This window comes from Grammomys surdaster, unplaced genomic scaffold, assembly GCF_004785775.1.
Source record: "Grammomys surdaster isolate TR1022 unplaced genomic scaffold, NIH_TR_1.0 172, whole genome shotgun sequence".
NCBI classification, from domain to species: Eukaryota; Metazoa; Chordata; class Mammalia; order Rodentia; family Muridae; genus Grammomys; species Grammomys surdaster.
In genome coordinates, this window is record NW_021604620.1 from 8,853,798 (window position 1) to 8,877,547 (window position 23,750).

General features: G+C 45.7%; 1 protein-coding gene across 1 annotated transcript in view; it reads right to left on the reverse strand.

Moving 5' to 3' along the window:
• The window catches only part of Susd5 (sushi domain containing 5), a 39,934-nt gene that overhangs the window by 16,037 nt on the left and 147 nt on the right, over nucleotides 1–23,750 (reverse strand). Inside the window, exons 2-3 of the mRNA XM_028767443.1 lie at nucleotides 17,606–17,783; nucleotides 12,476–12,594 (exon numbers count right to left, since the gene is read on the reverse strand). Of these exons, the coding sequence (XP_028623276.1) occupies nucleotides 12,476–12,594; nucleotides 17,606–17,783 (297 nt within the window). The remainder of the gene's footprint in view (nucleotides 1–12,475; nucleotides 12,595–17,605; nucleotides 17,784–23,750) is intronic.

Genomic DNA, 23,750 nt, shown 5'->3' on the forward strand with positions numbered 1-23,750 from the left:
GAGGCAAGCACACTGAATTCCTGTATCCGTACTTCCCTCCTCCCTTAGGTTGTAGCCTTCCTCAGCAATGCCCCATATAGTTACACTCCTTACACAGAAACATCACCCACCATAGTCCACTATGTCCCTCACAGTTAGCTCTTGTACATCCTGTGAGTTTGGACAAGTGTTACAAGACATGTGTCCTCTGTCACAGCATTCTAAAGAGCACTTTCTGGCCTAAAAAGCCACTATGGTATACTTTCTTCCTCCCCAACACAGGCAACCACTGGATCATGTGACTGGAGTACCAACATGTCATGTGACTGGAGTACAAATATGGGGCCTGGGAGGTAACTCAGTAGATACATAAGAACCCGAGTTCAATCCTTACAAACTCACTCACAAAAGCTGGGTGGGGTGGTTCATTCTTGCAATCCCAGCTCTGGGGAGGCAGAGACAGATAGACACCCAAGGATGGGGGTGGGGCTCTCTGGCCAGCAAGCCAGCTTAGCCTACTTGGTGAGTTCCAGAAAAAAAGAGAGAGAGAAAGAGAGAGACAGAGTCCCTGCATCAAAAACAATGTCAACAACACCTGAGGTTGCCTCTTGGTCTTCCTGCACACACAAGAGTGTACATGTAAACTCACCCCACACAAAACGATATCAATTTAATAAGATTGTTAAACTGTCTTTCAATATAGAAGAGACATTTTTCATTCCTAACAGGAATGTTGTAGTTCATACTCTTGCAAGGACTTGAAGGTGCCAGAGTTTTGGATTTTGGCTGTTTTGAAAGAAATGAAGTTGTGACGGTCATTTAAAAAAAGGTTTCTTTCTTTATTATATGTAAGTACACGGTAGCTGTCTTCAGATACCCCCTAAGAGGGCATCAGATCTCATTACAGATGGTTATGAGCCACCATGTGGTTGCTGGGAATTGAACTCAGGACCTCCAGAAGAGCAGTCAGTGCTCTTAAGCACTGAACCATCTCACCAGCCTGTGATGGTCATTTTTAATTGTCAACTTGACACACATAGACTCATCTGGGAAGAGAGTCTCACTGAGGGACTGCCTACATTGGGTTGGCCTGTGGACATATCTGTAGGGAATGTCTTAATTAAGTTCATTGGTATGGGAAGACCCAGCCCCCTGTGGGTGGTGTCATTCCCTAGGCAGTGGCTTCTGAAGTGTATCAGAAAGTAAGATGTTCACAGAAGAGCAAGCGAGCAGGTAGGTTGTATGCATTCACTCTCTCTCTGTTCCTGAGTATGGATGAGGTGTCACTAGCTGTTCGAAGTTCCTGTGCCCATAGACTGTAATCTGAAACTGTGAGCTAAAATAACCCCTTTCTCCCTCCCTGATTTGCTTTACATTGGGGTATGTATCACAGCAATGGAACAGAAGATAGACCAATGATAGTACGTGTTCTCATGTGTAAGTCCCTAAGGACACCCGGCATTGGACAGCTCTTTATATACTTGCTTGCTGCATGTCTATTTTTTTTTTTTTAAAGACAGGGTTTCTCTGTGTAGCCCTGGCTGTCCTGGAACTCACTCTGTAGACCAGGCTGGCCTCGAACTCAGAAATCCACCTGTCTCTGCCTCCCAAGTGCTGGGATCTTTTGTCTATTTTTAAGACAGGTTGTTTTTTTAATTACTGCTGAGCTTTGAGAGTTCTTTGTCTGCTTCACGTAGCAATCCTCGTTTCCCGCAGACCTATTTGTTTTCTCATTCATCAGTGCTGATTTTTTCAGGACAGAATGTAATCTAACAAGCCCTACTTAATTGGATCTTTCACAGACTGTCTCTTTGGTGCCACGGCTAGAAGCTCACCATCATATCCAGGAACATCTAGGCTTTCTCCTATGCTGTCTTCTGGAGTTTGTGTCTTTGTGCTTTATATTTAGGTAGTGCTATTTACGAAGGCCTGAGATCCATGTTGAGCTCATGTTTCTGAGGAGCCTAAGGAAAGCTTCTGGATGTCCAGCTTTGCTGGTATCTAAGTTGAAGAACTGTCTTTATTCCATTGTGCCAAAGATCAGTATGCTGAAGGTGTGTGAATCTAGCTCCCAGGTCTCTGTTCTGTCCCACTGATGAATCTTATTGGTCCAAAAGCCACAATCTTTCTTGCCTATTGTAAATTACAGTCCTGCAATCCAGCCACAGCAGACCTCTGACTTCGTTGTTTAATATTGAGTTGGCTGCTCTGAGTCCTTTAGTTATATTGTCTTAGCAATGGATTGTACCTATAAAACAACACTGGTTATTTTGATTACGGTATTGTGCCCAAAGAAATCAACTTGGGAAGACCCAATGGGTTGACAATATCAAGTCTTATTGTTTATCTGGAACATTTTTCTTTTTATTTCCTCAGCGTCTTGTAGTTGGCCTCATGCTAAACGTTACTTTTAGATTTATATTTAAGTATTTCATTTTGGGGGTTGCTACTGTAAACACTATGTTTTCAATCTCAAGGCCCACTGTCCATTGCTGTTATATAGCAAAGTATAATGCTACCTTTTGTTAACTCTGTGTTCTAGTTTCGTTTCTATTGCTGTGATAAAATATCGTGACAAAAAGCAATTTAGAGAACAAAGGTTAGTTCAGCTTACAGTTCCAGGTTATAGTCTGCCACTGAGGGGAAATGAAGGTGGGAACTTGAAGAGCTTGATCACACCACATCCATAATCAAGACAGAAGATTAAAATGAATGCTACTCACTAGCTCACCTTCTTGCTTGTGCTCAGCTCAGTGCCTCCACGCTTCTACATTCAGGACTCTCTTGCCTAGGAATGGTGCCGCCCACAGTGGGCTGTGTCTTCTCACATCAATTACTTTAAGACAACTTCTACAGCCATGACTACAGGCAGCCCAGTGTTAATAGTCCTTCATTGAGACTCTCACTCATTGAGACAAGCAATTCTAGGTTCTGTCAAATTGACAAAGTCAACTCTATACACACCATAATTTGTATTCTGCAAGTTTGCTATGATCAATTTCAAGACACTTTTGCCAGTTGTTTTAGGTTTTGGGGTTGGAGAGATGGCTCAGTAGGTAGGGGACCTTGCCCACAAACCTGATGACCTGGAATCTAGTCCCAGAACCCATATGGCAGAAGGAGAGAGTCAAGTTTCACAAGTTGTCCTCTGAGCTCCTAGGCACCAGAGCGTGTGTGTGCCCTCTACCCAGAGTGTGTGTGTGCCCTCTACCCAGAGTGTGTGTGTGCCCTCTACCCACTAAGAAATGAATAGAGAGATGTTAAAACATTGTTCAGGGTTTTCCACCTACACAGTCATTTTATCTGTACACAAGGGCAACTTGAGTTTTTCTTACTGCCCTGTCCACCTTTTATTTTATTTTATTTTATTTAAAAAGATTGATTTTTATCCTTTTTAGCTTTGTTTACCTGTGTGTGTGCCGGGGGTGGGAGGGGTGGGGGTTGTGCATGTGTATGTTGGATCCCCTAGAGCTGGAGTTACAGGTAGGTGTTCATAAACCATCTGATGTGTGAAACCAAACTCAGGCTCTCTGGAAGAGCAGTGCATGCCTCTAGCCACTGAGCACTGTCTCCATCCCCCTCTGTCTACCTCACTAGCTATAGCTTCCACTCTATGTTGGGAAGCAGGGGTGAGAGGCGCACTGTTTCTGACTTTACTGAGAAAGATTTGATCTCTCACCATCCAGAGAAACATGAGCAGCAGAACTTTTTTCTAGATGTTCTCAGTCATCCTGAGAAAGTCCCTCTCTATTTCAACATTGATGAAAGGTTTATTTTATTATACACGAGTGTCGGATCTGGTCAACTGCTTTTCTCCTGGCTCAATATAGTCATGTAATTTTTCTTCTGTAGTCCATTGATGGAATGGATTGTGTCAATTGCTCTTTTTAATGTGAAACCAGAGAAGCACATCTGCACACACACACATATATATACACACGTGTGCATGCACACACACATGCACACACATGCACACACATGCATGTGCACACACAGCAGACACACGCACATGCACACACACAAACACACATGTGTGCACACACCCATACACCCGTGCACACACACAGTACACACACTGGTGCACATACAAACACATACACATGCACACATACATGAATGCACGCACACGCACACATGCACACACATGCACACACACATGCACACAATGCACACACACATGCACACACACAAACACATACACATGCGCATGAACATACACATGCACACATGCACACATGCACACACATGCACACACACACCACACACATGCACACACACATGCTCACACACACAAACACACATGCACACACAAACACACATGCTCACACACACAAACACACACATGCACACACACAAACACATACACATGCACACACGCATGTATACACATGCACACACACACATGCTGTCTATATGGGAATGTGTAGAGATGTGCTCATATGTGGAGATTCAGAGTCCAGAGCAGAACATCAAGTGTCCTCCTCTCTCTATCTCTACCTGATAGCTTTGAGATATGGTTTCTCCCTAAACCTGAAGTTTGAGTAGGCTGCCTGGTCAGAAAATTCCCAGGATCCTCCACTCCCTGCCCTGTCTCCATCCCCAGTTCTGGGGCAACAGGTATGTTCAGCATTTAGCTTATATAACGGGGATCTGAACCCAGGTCTTTCCACTTGCCGAGTTAGTGTTCTTATCCACTAAGCCATCTTCCCAGCTCCTGTAAATTTGGGGTAGGGTGGAGCAGGGTCTCAACTACATATCTCAGTCTGACCTCAAATTTGTAATTTCCTTGCCTCTGCCTCTCTGGAGTGGGAGGTTCCAGGCATGCCACCATGCTTGGCTTGTGTAATTCTTTTATATCTTGTTAGACTGGATTTGCTAATGTTTTCTTGTCTGTGTTCATGAGATATATTGGTCTGTAGTCCTCTTTTCTTGGAATGTCTTGTCTGGTTTTGGTTTGGAGGTAATGATGGCTCTCATGGAATAAATTAGGAAGTGTTCCTTCTGCTTTTAAGTTCTGGAAAGTTTCATAGAGAGTCAGCATAATTTCTTTCTTAAATGCCTGGGCCCATCTGTGCCTGATGCTTTCTGTTCCAGAGTTATTAGTTATTCTGTTCTTTAACAGAGAGAGGCTCATGGAGATCACATCTGTCTTTTTTAACAGGGTTGCTTGACTGGTCTTTCAGTGAACTGCTCCGTCTCATCTAGGTTTCAAAGCTGACAGGGTAGGTACCTGGATCTTTTTTATATTTAATCACATGTATTTATATGTCTGGGTTTGGGTTTGTACACATGGGTGCAGAGGTCAGAAAAGGGCACTAGAAGCCCTGGAGCTGGAGTTACAGCTGGTTGGAACCACCCAGTTTGTGTGCTGGGGAACCAAACTATCTGCTAGGCTTGTGAGCCGCCTGATACAGGTGCTGAGGTCTGAAACTACATCCTGTGCCAACACAGCAGCTGTCTTACCTGCTGAGCCATTACTCCAGTCCTAGCTATATATTTATATTGTTTATGATTTCTTTATTATCTGTGAGATCTGTAGTGAGTGTCCCCCCCCCCAACCCCCGTCAGAGGCAAGGGAAGTCTCACTGTGCAGCTCTGGCTGGCTTGAAACTTATTATGTATGCAAGGCCAGCTTTGAACTCACAGAGCTCTGTCTACCTCTGTCTCCTGAGTACTGGGATTAAAGGCAAGTGCCACCACACCTGGCTGATTTTTCATTTCTTTTAAAAAACATTTATTTCATTCTTTGTGTATGGATGTGTGCATGCACACGTGTGTAGGTGTGAATGTCCACGGAGCCCCCACACACACAAAAAAAAGAGTGTTGGCTCCCCTGGATCTGGAGTTAGAGATGGTCATGTGGATGCTGGAAATCAAAATCTGGTTCTCCACAAGACCAGTAAGTGCTTTTCACTTGTGTGTGTGTGTGTGTGTGTGTGTGTGTGTGTGTGTGTGTATCCAGAACAGTAAAGGCATTGATTAGATTTTATTGTCAAATTGATTCAATCTAGAGTCATCTGGGAAAAGAGAACCCCAATTTCTGTGATCAGACATGTCTGTGGACGTGTCTATGGGAGACTGTCTTGTTTCTGCACAATGTGGGAGGACCTAGCCCACTCTGGGCGGTACCATCCTTATGCAGGTGGGTTGGGCTATATAAGAAAGCTAGCTAAGCCAGTGCCAGTGAGTGAGGCAGTAAGCAACCTTCCTCCATGGTTTCTGCTTCAGTTCCTGCTTGAGCTCCTGTCCTGACTTCCATCAATGATGTCCAGTGATCCGAAAGTGTAAGCAAAATAGTCCCTTTCCTCCCCAAGTCGCTCTTAGTCAGAGTGCTTTATTTCCCATCCAAGTACTAACCAGGCCCGACCAAGCTTAGCTTCTGAAATCAGCTGAGATCAGGCTTATCTGGAGTGGTATGACCATAGACAGAGCACTTTATCTCAATAGAAAAGCCCAGGACCTGTGTTACTCTTGGCTTCTCAGTTTATTTTCTTTTCTATTTTGTTTGTTTGTCTGAGTTACAGGGAACTGAACCCAGGGCCTTACACAGGTGAGGCAAACATCATACCACCAAGCTAAGTACCCAGCTCTCTCTTAGCGTAACACGGGACTCCACGTGAGGAGCAAGTTCAGGGGCTTGTATTCACCTCAAGTCTACCTCCAGCAACTAGAACAACCACAGATGCGCAAAACCTAAATTCTAGACAAGAACCTGGTAATGGCTTCCCATCCCCTCCTTAAAATCCAATAGTTTTCTTTCCCTGCAGATAACTCTTCTCTGTGTCTCCAGCCTTATCCCAGATTGTCCCTCCTTCTGGGGACAGTTCTCAAACGCACCAAGATCTTCCTTACTGCTGTTCAACATGGCTATTCAGTTTGGAGTCCTTTAAACCAGTGGTTCTCAAGCTGTGGGGTCAGGACCCCTTTAGAGATGAAGGACCCTTTCACTGGGGTTCCCCTAAGACCATCAGAAAGTGTGGATGTTTACAGTACAATTCATAACAGTAGCAAAACTACAGTTAGGAAGTAGCAACAAAAATAATTTTATGGTTGGGGTCACCACAACACGAGGTATTAAAGGAAGGTTGAGAACCACGGCACCATCCCCAAAGGCCAGGAGACTAGAAAATCCACAAGAGACAAGGAACAGTGCAGAGAGCCCTTGACGTGGTGAAGGGAAAGAGTTGGGAAGACGCCTGTATTTTACTTGCTTCTGGGACGTGGAGTCACTATTTGAACACACAGAACACTCAAAATCTTGAAGGAGAACCTGTCCTGACCACAGACCCTAAAACACCGTGTAGATAGAGGTTAAAAGGTAGTCTAAGGAGGGGCTAGAGAGATGGCTCAGTTGGGAAATTTTCCTAAAGCCGTTCCTGAGGCAGGGGGACTCCTCCCATCAGACCTGAGAATTGGTTCCTTTCAAAATTTCCCATCTGTCTTGTCTGGGGGACAGTGAGGATCCAGCTCTTCTTGACATAACAGAACTGCCCATCCCTGTCTTTAGGGGAAGTAAAGGTGACTGTCACGTATGGGGTGAACTGTAAGAAAGGGAGGCGAGGCCGGCTCTGTCTCAGGGGCAGAAACAGCAGCAAGGTGTTGGCATGGAGGGTGGCGACAGGGTGCAAGGGAAGCCAGAAGCCTCCAACCCCCAGGCTGTCCCCCAATGGAGAGGTTCCCAAAGCAGAGGTGGGGCGTGGGGAGAGAGGGGACACAGGAACAATGATGGGGGAGGGAGGATGGGAATGGGACAACCCAAATGGAAGAGGCGTATTTCATCAGCATCCCGTCAGTTAAAAATAACTGCACTTATTAGTCTAAGTGAGATCACCACAGGGCTGGAAAGACACTGTCTGAAACAAGAACACAGGAAGGAAAAAGCCACATCTACACATCGGGTAATGAAATCTACTTTAAAAAAGCGAGGGAGGGGCTGTGCGCATGTGAGCCAGGCCCTGTTTTCCCTCCGGGCATTTTAGCAGATGCCTGTCTGCCAGTTTTGAAGTTAGCACCCTTCATTCTCCTGGTCTTGCCAGAGGGGAGCAGCACCATGGTGACCCGGCCATGTTGTGCCACCCAGAGAGTGGGTAGAAAGAGGGTATGCTGCTAGGGCACCCAGTTGAGCCTCACCTATACGGAAGTAGGAACCTCAAATCCTCTGGGCTGGGTTTACCCTCTCCACCCTCAGGTCCTCTCCGCTGAGCCTTATTAACTGCATGTACTAAGAAACCTCAGGGGAGCTCGCCGAACATCACTTGAACACCTGTAGGAAGCCCCTGGTCAGCCAGAGCTTGCTTTAGCCAAGGAGGTGGTCCTTCTCTCTGTCACCTATGTCAACTCTGTAGTCCATCAAGTCTCCATAAGGGAAGAGCAGCCTCTCCACCACCAAGCCTGGAGGGCTGTGAGGAATGGCTTACACGTCCAACTAAGGCAGAACTGCAGGACTGCAGGACACAGTGACAGGTTTTGCTGGGAGATGGCGGCTTTCCTCAGCAGACTTTCAGGTTGGGTGGGCTTTCTACCCTGTTAGTCATGCGCCTGAGAGTGACCTCTATAAACTGACCACTAGGCTTGACTTGAGTGGAGTCGTTTCTTGTCCTGTCATTGGGGTCCTCTCTGAGGTGAGATGTCTCTTCATGTCTCACTAGGAGAAACTCACTACGTGGGAGGACACACTCAACCGTTTGTAAATTCTCCTCTGCTCCATTTGAGAGGAGGGTTGTAGACACGGTGCCCTTCGCCCCTAAGAGACTTTGCCATGCATTTCCCATGAGCAAGGAAGATCCCCTACCACAGCAGCAGTAATTATCAAAATCAGGGCATTTGGACATTGCCATGTCGTTCAATTCACAAGCCATATTCAAATATCATCAAATATAGTTGTTTTATTTCTAGTCCAGGATACAATCCCGGATTGCATTTCATTAGCAAGTCTCTCAACCTATTTTAATCTAGGACACCTGCTCAGCCTGCCTCTGTTTTTCCAATTCTCTGTGTTTTAATTTATTTTAGTACTGTGTCTGTATGTGTGTGTGTGTGTGTGTGTGTGTGTGTGGTGTCTGTGTGTGGTGTATGTCGGAGTATGGGGGTGTCTGTGTGATGTATGTGTGTGTGTGTATGGGGTGTCTGCATGTGATGTGGGGGTGGGTGTGTATTTGTGTGATATGTGTGTCTGGTGCTGTGCGTGTAGTGTGTGTGTAGATGCATGTGTGTAGATACGTGTGTGTGTGTGTGTGTGTGTGTGTGTGTGTGTGTAGTGTCTGTGTGTGATGGGATGTCTATATGTGTGATGTATATATGTATGTAGTGTTTGTTTGTACTGTGTATATAGTGCTATGTGTGTGGATATCTGTGTGTGTCTCTGTGTATCTGTGTGCGCAGGTGTGAATGCTCACACACACTTTTGTGGAAGCCAAAGGGGGATACCGGACGTCTGGCTCCGTCACTGCTGGCCTCACTCCCACCAGGTTCGGTTTTCTTTTGAACCCGAATCTCACCATTGCAGCTAGGATGGTGGCTCTGGAGCTCCCCAGGAGCAAGGCTACCTCCAAACCACAAGCAGGCCGCCGATTTATAAATGAGTCTAGCTAGGATTAGCACAGGAGCCACAAAAAACCAGTAGGGCTACCAAGTTGTCATTTTAAGTCACTCTACTCGGGAGCGACACTTAACGTCTTAAGAGCTACAGAAGAGCTGATTGCTTGAGGTCACTAGAGGAACCAGGTTCTGTTCTGTTTCTCTCAGGGCCAACACTGCCAAAGTCTAGGATCCAAAGGGCCATTTGAATTCGTTGGGTAGATAGATAGATAGATAGATAGACAGACAGACAGACAGACAGGGAGAGAGACAGACGAATCTTGCTCTCTCTACATGTTTGAAAAAACAAGGTCACATTTCTTGGTTCTTTGATTGGACTGATGGAGAGATGGTTCTGATGGCCTTCCATAGAACCCAGCAAATGGAGACCCTTTCCTAGAAAGAGAGCTCATACTAGAAGTCATGCTGGTCACTGGTGTACATGAGGCAAGCGTCTACCAGTAACTCATGACAGTGCTCACGTCTTCCCGGGACAAGGTGCTTTGCTGCATCCGGAGGCAGCCCAAGGATCTGTGCTTTCAATAACATGGTCTGGTGTTTCTAATGTTGAGAGACATCTGAGGCTAGGGAGATGGCTCAGTGGGTAAGAGCACTCTGGTAAGCCTGCCGACCTGAGTTTGATACCCAGGAGCCATGTGGTGGAAGAAGAGAACTCTGAATTGCCATGTCCCCAGATGTGTACACATATAAACACAAACAAATGACAAACATTTTAAGAAGTCTGAGAAGCCATGAGTTTAAAAAGTACCTCCCAACCTAGACTAACTATAAAACTCACTGGGAAGGTTTTTAAAAGCTCAGTGGTGGGGCCTGGGAGCTCATGCCACACTGGAGAGGTCGAGGCAGGAGGATCAGCTGTCACTCTTGACTACATGGTGATTTCTAGTCTAGCCTGCTGTCTCAAAACAAACACCCTCAATGCCCAGAACACGCAGATTAAATCCCTCAGGATCAGCACCCACACACCAGTATTTTTAACTCTTCCCAGTGAGCAGCCAGGCAACACTTGTTTCTGAGTCTGACTGGTAAGCCTGGCATTTTCTCCATCACATGAACATCCTCACTCAGCAGCGTGTGTCTCTGATAATGCAGACCTACTAACTACAGCACACACGACACGCTGCTGAGGAACTCCCCACCGGCTTTCTCCGCACCATTTGGCTGATTTTTCCAACAGGAAGTTGAATTTTTCTCTCCCACAGGCAGTTTCCTACGTCCCATACATCTCTTTTTTCAGAAAGGGGATTTTTAAAGATTTATTTATGGGGTTGGAGGGATGGCTCAGCAGTTAAGAGCACTGGCTGCTCTTTTAGAGGATGCAAGTTCAATTCCTAGCATCCACATGGCAGCTTTTCACTGTCTGTAACTCCTGTTCCAGGGGCTCTGAAACCATCACACAGACATACATTCTGACTAACACCAATGCACATAAAAATAAAAATAAATAACAATTTTAAAAGATTTATTTAGTTATTTTATATGTATGAGTGGTTTGCCCGCATGTATGTATGTATGTATGTATGGGCACCTTGTCATGAGCCTTCATGTGGGTATTGAGCCCTCTGCAAGAGCAACAAGTGCTGTTAACCTCTGAGCCAACTCTCCAGCTCAGAAAAGGGATTATGTGAAGGTATGCCCTCACTAGGAAGAGAGACAGAAGCCTATGCCGTGACCATCAGGATCTGTAGCAGACACACCCAGGGCTCTGTTCTCATTCCCTAGAAACCTGGACCTTCCCAGGCACAGGGCTCCTGATGGGCACCTTCCCCTCTTTGTGGGAAGGTGGCACTGTGCTCATACAAATGAAAACCCAGAAGTCACATTTCCTGACATACTCCTTGACCAATGATTGACAGCTATCATAGTATATCTACCCAGCCCCCTCACCCCAATTGGGAAAACCATGATTCTGTACTGTGAGGATCCGTTTTCATCATCAGCTTAGCTGGATTTATGATGTAGGAGATACAGCTCCAGGTGTGTCTGGGAAGGTGTTTGCAAAGGTTGTTTAACGTGTACTCAGAGGAGGTGGTGCCACCCCGAGACCTCTGGGCAAAGAAGGGTCTGATGGACAACGGTATTCATCCCTCTGACTCCCAGGTGTGGACCTAATGCCCACAGCGGTCTTGAGCTCCTCCAGCCAGCAGCATGATGGGCCTTACCCTCAAACTGTGAGCCTCAGTAAGCACCTACACCTCTCTGTTGCCTTTTGTCACAACAATGAGTTAGTAACTGATACATGCACACCGTCCCCAGGTTCTCTGAAACACTGGCTCAAAGTTATCTTCTCTGTCACACCTCTGTGTACTCTGCTTAATATTGTACCAATGCCTGGCCACCTTCGCTTTCCTGTCCAGGTTCTTGCTGCCCTATCTGCATTTCTAGTTAGAGTCCTTCTAAACTTTTATATTTTTATTTATTAACTTTTATTACTTATTTTTTTATTTATTCAATGTTTTTCAAGACCGGTTTCTCTGTGTAGCCTTGGCTATCCTGGAACTCACTCTGTAGACCAGGCTAGCCTCAAAGTCACAGAGATCTAATTGCCTCTGTCTTCTGAGTGCTGGGATTAAAGATGGGTGCCACCATCATCTGGCTTATCTATTTTATTTTAAAAATTATGTGTGTACATGCACCTGTGAATGCTGCTGTCCAAAAAATCCAGAAGAGTTTATTGGATGTCACACAAGGTTTTCAGCTGCCCAACATGGGTGCAGGGGACCAAAGTTCCTTTGGAAGAACAGTAAGTGATCTTAGCCACTGAGCCAGCCCTCTATCCACCCTGGGAAGACTCAATAAAGCATGTTCAGAAAAGTGTCACCTCGGTGTGTTTCTCTAGACACCCCACCCACGACAGCAGCTGCCACTCACAGCCTCCAGGAGCCTTACAGGTACTGACCTTCGTCCTTAATACAAAGGGCATTGTACTTGGCACCAGGAACAGGGTGGCTGTCAATTCTCACGTCAACAGCTCTGGAGACTGGTTGTTCACCGCTCCCTTTGCTACACACGGTTGTCCTGAAACAGATAAAGGAGGATCCTTTGGGTTAGGAGAGTGTCTTCAGGTTGAAAAGAATTATTTTCTTCTGTCAGCTGAGTCAGCAGATATTTGGGTGATCCGTGACCTTTGGACAAAAGCATCCAAAAAGAAACATTCTCCACAGACAACGGTCACGTTTTGGGAGATGTGTGATGCCAGGGTTAACTCGAAAGCATCAGTTCAGCTCTCAGAGGTAATATTTTTTGATCCTTTCTGCAGTCTTTTTTTTTTCTCTTTATTATGAACAAACTCATCGGAGGAATCACTGGTGTTTCTCTTTGCAGTCTATGTAGTTACTGCATGCGCATGTGTGTCTGAGGACAGAGGTCAGCATTGATCTGGTCTCACCTTCCACCACACAGGTTCCTGGTACCCAGGCTTGGCAGTAAGCACCATTGCATGCTGAGCCTTCCTCTCGGGCCTCATTTGAGTTTTGCAAAGGTTTCATATTTGGGCTAGAGAGAAGGCTAAGCAGCTGTGTGCAGAGGACCAGGGTTTGGTCCCAGCACCCGTGCATGGTGGCTCACTACCTCCTGTAACTCCAGTTCCAGGAGATCCTAAAAGACTAAAGAAAACAATCCACTAAAATTATGTAAAAACCCTTTTTAACTTGTAAAGTAGAACCTACATTAAGCAAGTCTTTCGCTCTAGGTAAGCAATTACTACCAAAAACACTTAAAAATTAACAGATTATTTGAGAACAAAAGGCATAATATGACACATATCTTGCATAGTGGTAAACAACTATAGTGCCAGCTACTTGGGAAGCTGAGGCAGGAGGATTTCTTGAAATAAAGAGTTCCAGGCCAGCTTGGGCAACATAGTATCTTCCTCTCCTACCTCCTCCAAAAGACAGATGGTCACCCTAGTGATGAGACCCTGACTGAAAGTCAAGGCTTCATTTACACAGAGGACCCTAGCACCATGGTAGCCAGGGCATTTTCCACAGAAGAACGTTTGACTTTTCCAGCTGGATGTCCCAGCCCAATGGCTTCTCTGGTGAGACACTTCATAGGCACAGTGGCATGTTCTAGGCAGTGGCCTTCTGGTTGGGGGTCAGATTGGGTGAGGGATGTCTTAGGCAAGGGACATGACACAAATGTTCTGGAGGGCTTTGAAGTCTCTGTAAACGGCTTGCTTCACTCCCATCTCCCCTGGGCATGACTTCAAGATCTGGCTATACCCAACCTTGAAGAAGCAACATTCACTATGTGCCTCTTGAGGAAATCACCCTAGACTGACAGGAAGTCCACATCTGAACAAGGGAAGGCAATGTTTACCATAAAGCTTGTCTGCACTGCAGCTGACAATGTTACACTGAGCTAATGATCTAATATGTCCTACCGGGACCCGCATGCACCGGCTCATGGTCAGTTACCACCATCTTCCCTAGTAAGTTCTAGAATGTTCTAGAGTGCTTATTCCCTAAGTGGGCTGAGGTGGATTTCTATGTGGCAGCCTCCTGAGGGGGACTTCTTTTCAGGGGGTTCTCCTGGGGGGCTTTTTTTCTAGGGTGTTCTTCTGAGAGAACTTTTTTTGAGGGAGCTTCTCCTCAGAGCCTTTATTCTTGGGCCGGTTGGGTAGCTCTTAGTCTTTGGAAAGACACCTAGACCTCCCCTGGCACACAAACCTCAGCTTCAACAGAATCAATTCTCTTTGAATAGCAAGGGTCAGCCAGTCAGCACCAATCTCTTGCTCAGCCTCTTGTTTCTCCGACCACTTGCTGGAGCGACAGCTGTGTTCTGGAGAAGGGGGGATCTTCCAAGTGACGCCTGCTCTTGGATTTTTTCCCCCCTTTGGCAATTCAGAGTACAACTGAGGCACATCACTAGGGCGCGGTTCCTTTTCATTCAGGAAGCCTCTCTAAGAACCTTGACAAAGGTTGCTCCTTCACAAAATTGCTCCTTGACAACGTTTTGAAGTTTGGGATCTCCTTCTAAAATTTTCTATGGGCTTTAGGTCCAGACTCAGGAGTGCAGAAGACATGAGGACTGTCTGGGAGGAGAGCTGGGAGGAGTGTCTTATGATTGGAAGGAGGAGAGTGCACTCATTTTGCTGGATAACCTTGTTCAACATGTCTCAGAGGTCTATAGAATGCCACTCATGGCAAAATCCGGGATCCTGGTGCCTGCAACCATAAGCTTAGCAGGAAACTGAGGTAAGACAGAAACTCAGGTGGGACTTAGAGGAGGAAGGCCATCAGAGCTGCCTCCCAGAGAGAGGGAATGGAGCTAAATGGTGAACCATCAGAACTAGCATAGAAGGGAGTAGTCTGGTATTCTTAGCCAAGTTACTCAGATCCCTCCAGATCTCAAGCTAACTTGTAAGATGGAGGCGCTGTGGCTGAGGGTGTAGCTCAGTGATAAATCTGTGCTTGGCATGTGTGAGACACCAGAAAAAAAGATAGGGGCTAGGGAGGGGACCACCGAGTCCGCCCAGCTGGAGCAGGCGACCTGCATAATCTGCTTGGGGCTGGAGCATCTGAGAACACAGAGCGTTCACAGTGGGTGTGGCCTCTGTATCACTCAGGCATCTGCCCCTCAGCCTGGACGCCACCTGGAGGCCTTCTCCACGCACGGATCCTCTGATTGGGTGCTAGAGAAGTAGTAATCACTACCTGAGACCTCTCAACCACTAAACCATCTCTCCAGTTCCTGTTCTCTTTTCTTTTAAAATTCTAACTTCATACAGTTTCATCTCCTTCACCATTTTCCCTACATTGTTTTTATTCTCTCTTCCTTTCATTTCTTCTGCATACCTCCCTCTGAGAGAGATTCCACTTTAATAATTCTCTCTCCGGTTCTTTTCAATCAGCTGTTAGATACATACATTAATTTTAGGGTTTTTTAAAAATCTATAAAATATTTCCATTTGATTCTTTTCTATAATTTCTCATGCTGTTAAAATTCCCCTTATCTTTTATATCTTTGAACTTTTTAAGGATTGTCATTTTTGTTTAAAAAAATTATTTTTATTTTATGCATATGGGTGTTTTGCCTGTATGTACGTGTGTCTGTGCACCATGTGTGTGCCTGGTGCCGAAGGAGGTCAGCAGAGGACATTGGATCCCCTGGAACTGAAGTTACAGATGGTTGTGAGCTGCCATGTGCATGCTGGGAATCAAACCCAGGTCCTCTACAGAAGTAGCCAGTGTTTTTAATGGCTGTGACATTTCTCCAGCCCCAGAGATTGTCATCTGAAAGTTACTATCTACCAATGTTGATATATAGAATTTCTTTTAGCTGTTGTGTCTCCTGAATTTTACTTATTATTAGAATTTTACTTATTATTATTAGTATGACTGGTTCTTTTATATTATATGAGAAATACTATGCTAACAAAACTGTTTGTTGAAATAAATCAAGGCTTAGAGTAGGACTGTCATTCTTAAAAGTAAAATCTTATGAGTTCTTCCAGACACCTGGAAGCCAGAAGTGCCATTATCATCTTTGAAATCCAAAGAACAGATGCAAACACTATTGGGACATTTTCTCCAGCTAGTCTGTAAGACTTACTTCTCTAAAGCGTTCCATGGATTAGGAATTCAGCACACAGTGGGGATACCTGTCTGCTCTATAGTGTCTAGAGCGGTTCTCAACCTTCCTAAGGCTGTGACCCTTTAATAAAGTTCTCCATGGCGTGGTGACCCTTAACCGTAAAATTATTTTCATTGCTGCTTCGTAACTATCATTTTGCTACTGTTATAAATTGCAATATAAATATCGCAATTTTCCAATGTTTTCCAATCGTGTTTTCCAATGATCTTATGCTGGTCTAATGGCCCTTTCACAGGGGTCGAGACCCAGAGGTTGAAATGGTCTTATGCTGGTCTAATGGCCCTTTCACAGGGGTCGAGACCCAGAGGTTGAGAACCACTGATCTAGACCCTGAGCTGGGATGATTCATAGGCTGAAGAAAACTCAACAGCTGGGGGCCAGAAGCAGCTGGGTCTTTTCACTCATACGTCTGACAGTTAACATTGTGTGTTGCCTAGGACTGGTTAGGCTGGTTGGCAAGGGCCCTGTGTGAGGTCCTAGCCTTCTTCGGCATGTAGGTATCTCACCTACATCTGTTCTTTTTGCATGGCTGTAGGCAAAATACCCGAGTGAGACAACTCAAAGGAGTTCATTTGGGCCCATGGTTTCAGAAATTTCAATCCACACAGCTGGAGAGGTATAAGGGTGGTAACCACTTAGTCTTGGTGCCAGAGGCTGATCACATGACTGAAGACCAGGATACAAAAGGTGACAGGAATCAGGCTGTGCAAGTAAACTCAAAGGCCAGTCCCCCCACCCCATCCACCCCCCCCCATGACCCACTTGATCAGGTTGACCCCACATCGTACATGGTCCCTCCCTACAAATAGTGCCTTCAGTCTGGGGACAAGCATTCAAAACAAGAGCTCATGGAGGATGATTCAGATTCAAACGATTACCTCTAAGTAATTATACAATGACAAAGTAAAGGACTCCAGAAGCCAGAACATGCTGGAAGGGCCGGGCAAGACAGGAGCAGAGACTGAAGAGCTGACTGGAAGCTGAGTGGCCAGCTAGCCTGGAATATGCAGAGAAGCAAAAACAAGAGAGATCCTGGTTTGACAAGGAAAGAACTGACTTTGAAAAGTTGCTCTCCGAGCTGGACAGTGGTGGTATACACCTTTAGTCCCAGCACTTAGGAGGCAGAGTCAGGTGGAGTTTGAGGCCACCCAGAGCTACACAGAGAAACCCTGTCTTGAAAAACAAAGCAAAACAACAACAAAAAAGAAAGATAAAAAAGAAAGAAAAGAAAATTTGACCTCTGATTTCCATGTGTGTGTGAAGCATCCAAAAGCTGATACACACATGCACACATACACACGAATAAATAATAAATAAATTGAACTTGCTAGAAGCCACCGTCCATTTCACATAGCCTGTCCCGCTATCCCTGCAGGCCAGATGCTGAGCCCCGTATACCTAGGCAGGACAGCTGAGGTGATTGGAGACTTACCCGAGGGTGCCATCCGCCAGCCAGCCTGTTGTGCACACTGCGGATGCACAGTCCTGGACCACCCTCTTCAGCTCCCCAGCAGACACCAGGTGGGCACCCCTGCTCTTGCAGGAGAGCCGAGCTGCCTCCAGGTCCAGGCCCCAAGAGCCATTCTGAGAGTCCAGCACGAAGAGTTTCCCTGTGCAGGATGAGAGCGATAGGTGGATGGTGAGGTCCGAGGCACTGTGAAGGAAGCATCATGTTTGTCTGTGGACACTGGTGCACACCAGTCCTGGGACCTGTTGCCCAAGAGGACTTCAAACCTGTGAGCTCAAACCATCCTCCTAACTGTCTGGAACAAGAGCAGGATACTGAGTCTTGCTGGCTCTAGTCTACTATAAACAAACCAACAAACAAAAATGTAACTGGGGTGCAGAGATAGACTGGTTGGTTAGGCTGAAGGGCCCCAAGTTTAATCTGTAGAAACTACATAAAAATAAAACCAGGTGTGGTGTTGACTTGTAATTCCAGTCTTGAATGGGTGGAAACAGGTAGCTTATGGACTCACTGGCCAGCCAGCCTGCCTACCTGAGGAGTTTCAGGCTGATAAAAGACATGTCTCAAGGGTAAGGTGAGTACATGAGGAACAACAGGTCAAGTTGCTCTCTGGCTTCCACGGCATCTACACATATGCACCATTCTCTGTCTCTGTCTGCCTGCCTGTCTGCCTGCCTGTCTGTCTGTCTGTCTCTCACATACCACAAACAACACACACACACACACACACACACACACACACACACACACCAACCAGATGGTCTGGCATGAATTTGAATTAGCCAGGTGTGATGACACATGTCTTTAATCCTAGCACTGAGGAAGCCAAGGCAAGCTGAGCTCTGAGTTCTACAAGTCAGTCTGGTCTACAGTGAGGCCCTGCTGGTGTGTATGTAGTGTGTGTATATGTGTGTGTGTGTTGTGTGTGTGAATATATATGTATGTTGTGCTATGTGTGTGTATGTTGTGTATGTGTCTGAATCTGTGTGTGTCTTTATATGTGTGTGTGTGTGTGTATGTGTGTGTGTGGCCATGAATGGAGGGAGAGGTGGGAACCCAGGCTGAAAGCAAAGGAGAGCTTCCAGGGGAAAAACAAACCAAAATATGGCTTAGGGGAACATGGTGGCCACCAGCAGCCACCTGCAGGGACAAAGGAATGCCTGGGACATCCTATTCAGTTCCAGATTGTTGTGCCAACTGACAGTTTATATCAGTGGTTCTCAGCCTGTGGGTCTTGACCACCTTGGGGCAGAACGACCCTTTCACAGGGCTTGACTAAGACCATTGGAAAATACAGAGATTTACATTATGATTCATGACAGTAGCAAAATTACAGTTATGAAGTAGCAATGAAAATAATTTTACGGTTGCGGTCACCACAACATGAAGAACTGCATTGAAGGGGCACAGCATTGGGAAGGTTGAGACCCACTGATTTAGATGGAATGGTTTCTTTTCCCCATGATGCTTTCATTAATGCTTTGAGTTTCATACAATATATCTTGATGGCAGCCATCCCCCTTCCCCACCCCCTCCCAGGTCCTCCCAGACCCTCCCGATCTCCTCCCCATGCAGCCTCCTCTGTCTCTCAGCACACTGAGTCCCATTTGCAGCCTCCTCTGTCCCTCAGCATACGGAGTCCCATTTGTATAGGCTGACTGGCAAAGGGCCTGACCTGGTTGTTGTGCCAGGTGTCACTTCTTTGAAGAAACTGACTTTTCTCTCCTAGCAACAGTCAAATTCGAGTCCTCTAGGGGCGAGACTTTTCTGCCTACCTCCCCTCTCCAAGCAGAGATTTTTGTCTGGCGTGAGCTTGTATAGACATTGTACCTGTTGTCAGAGTTGCTGTGAGTTCCTGTGTACCAGATCTGTTGTGTTTGGGAAACACTGTTGTCTTGAAGTCCGCCCCCAGCTCTTACTCCTACAGTCTTGTCTGCCTCGGCTTCCACATGGATTCCCTGAGCCTTAATAAGCATTTTTCCTTCAAATAACAAAGGGTGGTGGTGGCTCCTGCCTTTAATCCCAGCACTTAGGAGGCAGAGGCAGGTAGATCTCTAAGTTCAAGGCCAGCCTGGTCTATAGTACAAATTCCAGGACAGCCAGAGCTACATAGTGAAACACTGTCTTGAAAAATAAACAAAGAAACAAAACAAAAACCAAAAAAGAAGGAAAGAAGAAAAAAAATCTTTGCAAAATCGACCCAATTTTGAATATCCCTTTATTTCCTCAAGAAATTAAATCACTTTGGAGCTGACCACATGATTTCAGGCTGCTAACCACAATGGCCTAACTTCTAATCCCCTAAACCCACTGGATTGATAGAGAGAACCAATTCCCATTGTTGTCCTCCGCCCGCCATGTGCTTTCACGCTCCCTCCACACAAAATTAAATGTAAGAATATAATAACATTTCTAAAAATTATTTTTAATCACCCTTACAAGAAAAACCCAAACCCAGATATTTCACTACCAAAGCAAACAAAAAAATAAAAGCATATTTTACAGAGCCCCAAATCCTTTTAGATGAGAGAGAAGGAAGCCACCTTCCCACTCATGAAGGAAGAAACAGACCCTGATACTAATGCCTGTCACCACATTCCAGTGCCTCAACCCTCCAAGCGTCTTTATTTTTAAATCTCTTCAGTGACAGAAGTTGCCGTTGCATTCACCAAGCTGACCACAGCTCTCCTTGGTGTTTTGTTTGTTTATTTGATTGGTTGGTTTAGTTTAGTTTGATTCTTTTTCCAGACAGTGTTTCTCTGTGTAGCCCTGGCTGTCCTGGAACTCACTCTCTCTGTAGATCAGGCTGGCCTCGAACTCAGAGATCTGCCTGCCTCTGTCTCCCCAGTGCTGGAGTTAAAGGTGTGTGTCACCATGCCTGGCTACCTCTGGGCATTTTAAGGTTCCCTAATAGAAGGACCCATTTCTCTTCATTCTGTGTTTGTCAGCAAGGACATTACCGGTATGCAGTAGTTACTCTGTAGACTTGGGCTGCATTAACATGTCTTCTTCTGAAGTCATTACTCAAATGGTTCATTTGCATTTAGTTAATTACGAAGGAGGTTTTCCTTCCCATTTCAAAAATCGAAAGGTAAGGTTTTAGGAGATAACTCAGTCGGTAAAGCACTTGCTGCTTTAACCTAAAGACTTCAGTTCAATCCCTAGCTCCCACGTGGGCAGGCAAAATGGCTCAGGGGGTAAGGGAGCTTGCCTCATGAACTTGACAACCTGAGTTTGATCCTTGAACCCCAGTAAATGTAGAAAGAGACTCTGAAAAGTTATCTCTGACCTCCACTTGTGAATGTCGCAAGTGCTCTTTCTCCCCAACCCCCACAGTAACAAACTCTGTGTATGGCTACCCATGCCTGTCATCCTAGCACTCGGGAGGTGGAGACAGGAAAATGCCTGGGACTTGATGACAAGCTTGCTCCAGGTTCATTGAGAGACCCTATCTCAAAAAAGAAGGTGGGGAGGCCAGAACTGCTCAGTGGTTAAGAGCACAAACTGCCCCTGAGGAGGACCAGAGTTTGGGTCCCTGCACCCACACAGAGTGGCTTACAACCTTTTGGAACTCCACTCCTGGGGAATCCCACATCACCAGTCTCAGAAGGCACCTACACTCACACACACACACACACACACACACACAAAATAATTAAAAATAATAAAAAATAAAAAAATATATTTAAAACCCCAATAAACTAGAAGGGATTAAGGAAGACACTTGGCGCCAACTGCTGGACTCCATGAGAAGTGTACATGTGCAACCCGTCCACACACACATGAAAAACAAAGTCAAATGCAGAAATACAGTGGTCCCTCTACTTTGTCTATGTGAGACATGTTGAATTAGTCACCCATAAACTAAATTTTTTTGTTTATTTTATATATGTGAGTACACTGTTGCTGTCTTCAGACACACCAGAAGAGGGCATCGGATCCCATTACAGATGGTTGTGAGCCACCATGTGGTTGCCTGGAATAGAACTCAGGTCCTCTGGAAGAGCAGTTAATGCTCTTGACCACTGAGCTATCCTTCCAGCCCCTAAATTTTAATTTTTAAAGAGAGACTGTTTTTTGTCCAAGTCTCTTCAAATATCTATAACAATGACTCTCAGCTAAACAGCCACCCACCCTCCTGCCTGCTTAGACTCAGATAAATAGGTGTTCGGGAGGCCCGTAAGCACAGAGACAGGGAGGGATCTGTTCACAATATGTTTTATGACTCCTCCAGGGCTCCACTATACAACGGACGGCTTTGCAGGTAAAGTTTTCATAAAATGAAGTGTGCTCATAATTCTCTCTATGCCAAGTGGAGAGAGGAAAATGGAAGTGTGTGGGGAGGGTGGGGGTGGGACAGGAAGCGTTTCCAGTAAGAACAAACACACAGGCTAGGGCTCCTCAGTTTCTCCTTGCTAGATGACAATCCTGCCTTCTATTTTCTCTGCCCCTCATAGGCACAAAACTTTGGTCTTCATCCATGTGGCATTCTGCTTAAGTGTTCATAATGGGGTGAAATTCGATAAAACATCATGGAAAGAGATTTTAGTGGAAGGAATTAAAGTTGGAACAAAAGTAGACATTGTTCAAAAGTTAGTACTAACCCCAACCCAGTCTACGTGCATTCTTTAAAATCAGTTGAATTTTCATAACTCGGCATCAGAACGGAAATCCCAAAGATCACCAATGGGCATACTGCAAAAAGGTTCTGTGTGGCAGTGATGGAATGTTCTAGAATTAGATGTGCAAACATTGGACAACAAAATAAAACTGCCGTTCTGCATTTTTAAATGGTAATTTTTATGAGGCATATCTAGATTTCAAAAAACAATCTTTAAATTTTTTTATTATTATTTTTAAAAAAATGGGACTGAGGCTGTGGTTCGGTGGCGGGATATTTCTACAGCACTGCCACATAAATTAATTGATAATTAATTAAGAATCATTAACAACCTTTAGAATTAAAAATGTTCTCTCTTCACGCTTAAAGACATGGCCAGGACGCCCAAGCTCTTGCTTAGCGCATGGCACATACAAACCTGGCACCTGTAGTGTTTGTGGAGTGACACAGTGTCTCCTCACCGTTTTCTCAAGCACCAGGGGTTTCTTTCCCTGATCTTCAGCTTCCTTATGTTTTACCAGATTAAAATAACTGTACTTCAGTCTATGCAAAGCTTCCTAAATTAGCGGAGGGCGTTTCTCCCCTATTGGTCAAGGTTGTCCTAAGGGTGGACTTTCTAGAAACCTGAGGCTGAGGAAATCAGGCTCCCTTCACGTCCTCCGGCTCCCGTTCAGAGGAGTTTTGTTTTGACATCTAAACACAGCTGAATTAGCTTTTCAAACGGAAATTGTATTGACACAGGGCTCTAATCCCACTAGTTTAAGGCAAGTATCAAAAGCGGAATTCAAGGGCCAGCGAGACGGCTCAATGGTAAGGGTGCTTGCTGCCAAGCCTGATGACCCGAGTTCCATGCCAGGGACCCACGCAGTGCATCGGGAAGGAATGAATCCTTCAAGTTGCCTTCCGACTTCCACACTCATACTATGGCAAGCATGCGTGTAAACGCCGTCCCCCATTTGTAAAATTAAAGCTGAATTCAGATTTTAAAAACAAAGTAAAGCACACGCAGAGAATAAATACTAAACGTTTAAAAAAAATTAAAGCTGAATTGGGGTTCAATAAGACAAAGAGGGTCAACGTTATCTGGCGGCTACCTGGTTTTCCACCTCCTGTCCCAAGGCATCCATCCCCACCTGGCAGCTCGACTTCCGCCCGGCTGTTTGTTTTTAAATCGGGTGTCCCATGGCCCCCATCCCCCGCCCTCCGGAGCGCCACAGCTGGAGCTGTGTCCTCTACCCGGGGCTCCCTGCTTCCCTGTTGGCCCGGGACATTGATCCCCACTCAAGATCTTCCCGGACAACTCGCAGATTTTCTAACCTCAGCCTTGGGGAAGGGCTCGCCCTTAATGCACGTTGAGAAACCGGGGTTGGGAGAGATGAAAAGTCAATTCCAGAAGTTCGAGGGCAGCCTAGACGTGACTCTATGAGGCGGTGGGGAGCGCCGGGAAGGGCCAGGGTCGGTGATGCTGGGGCGCAGGGTGGCCAGCCC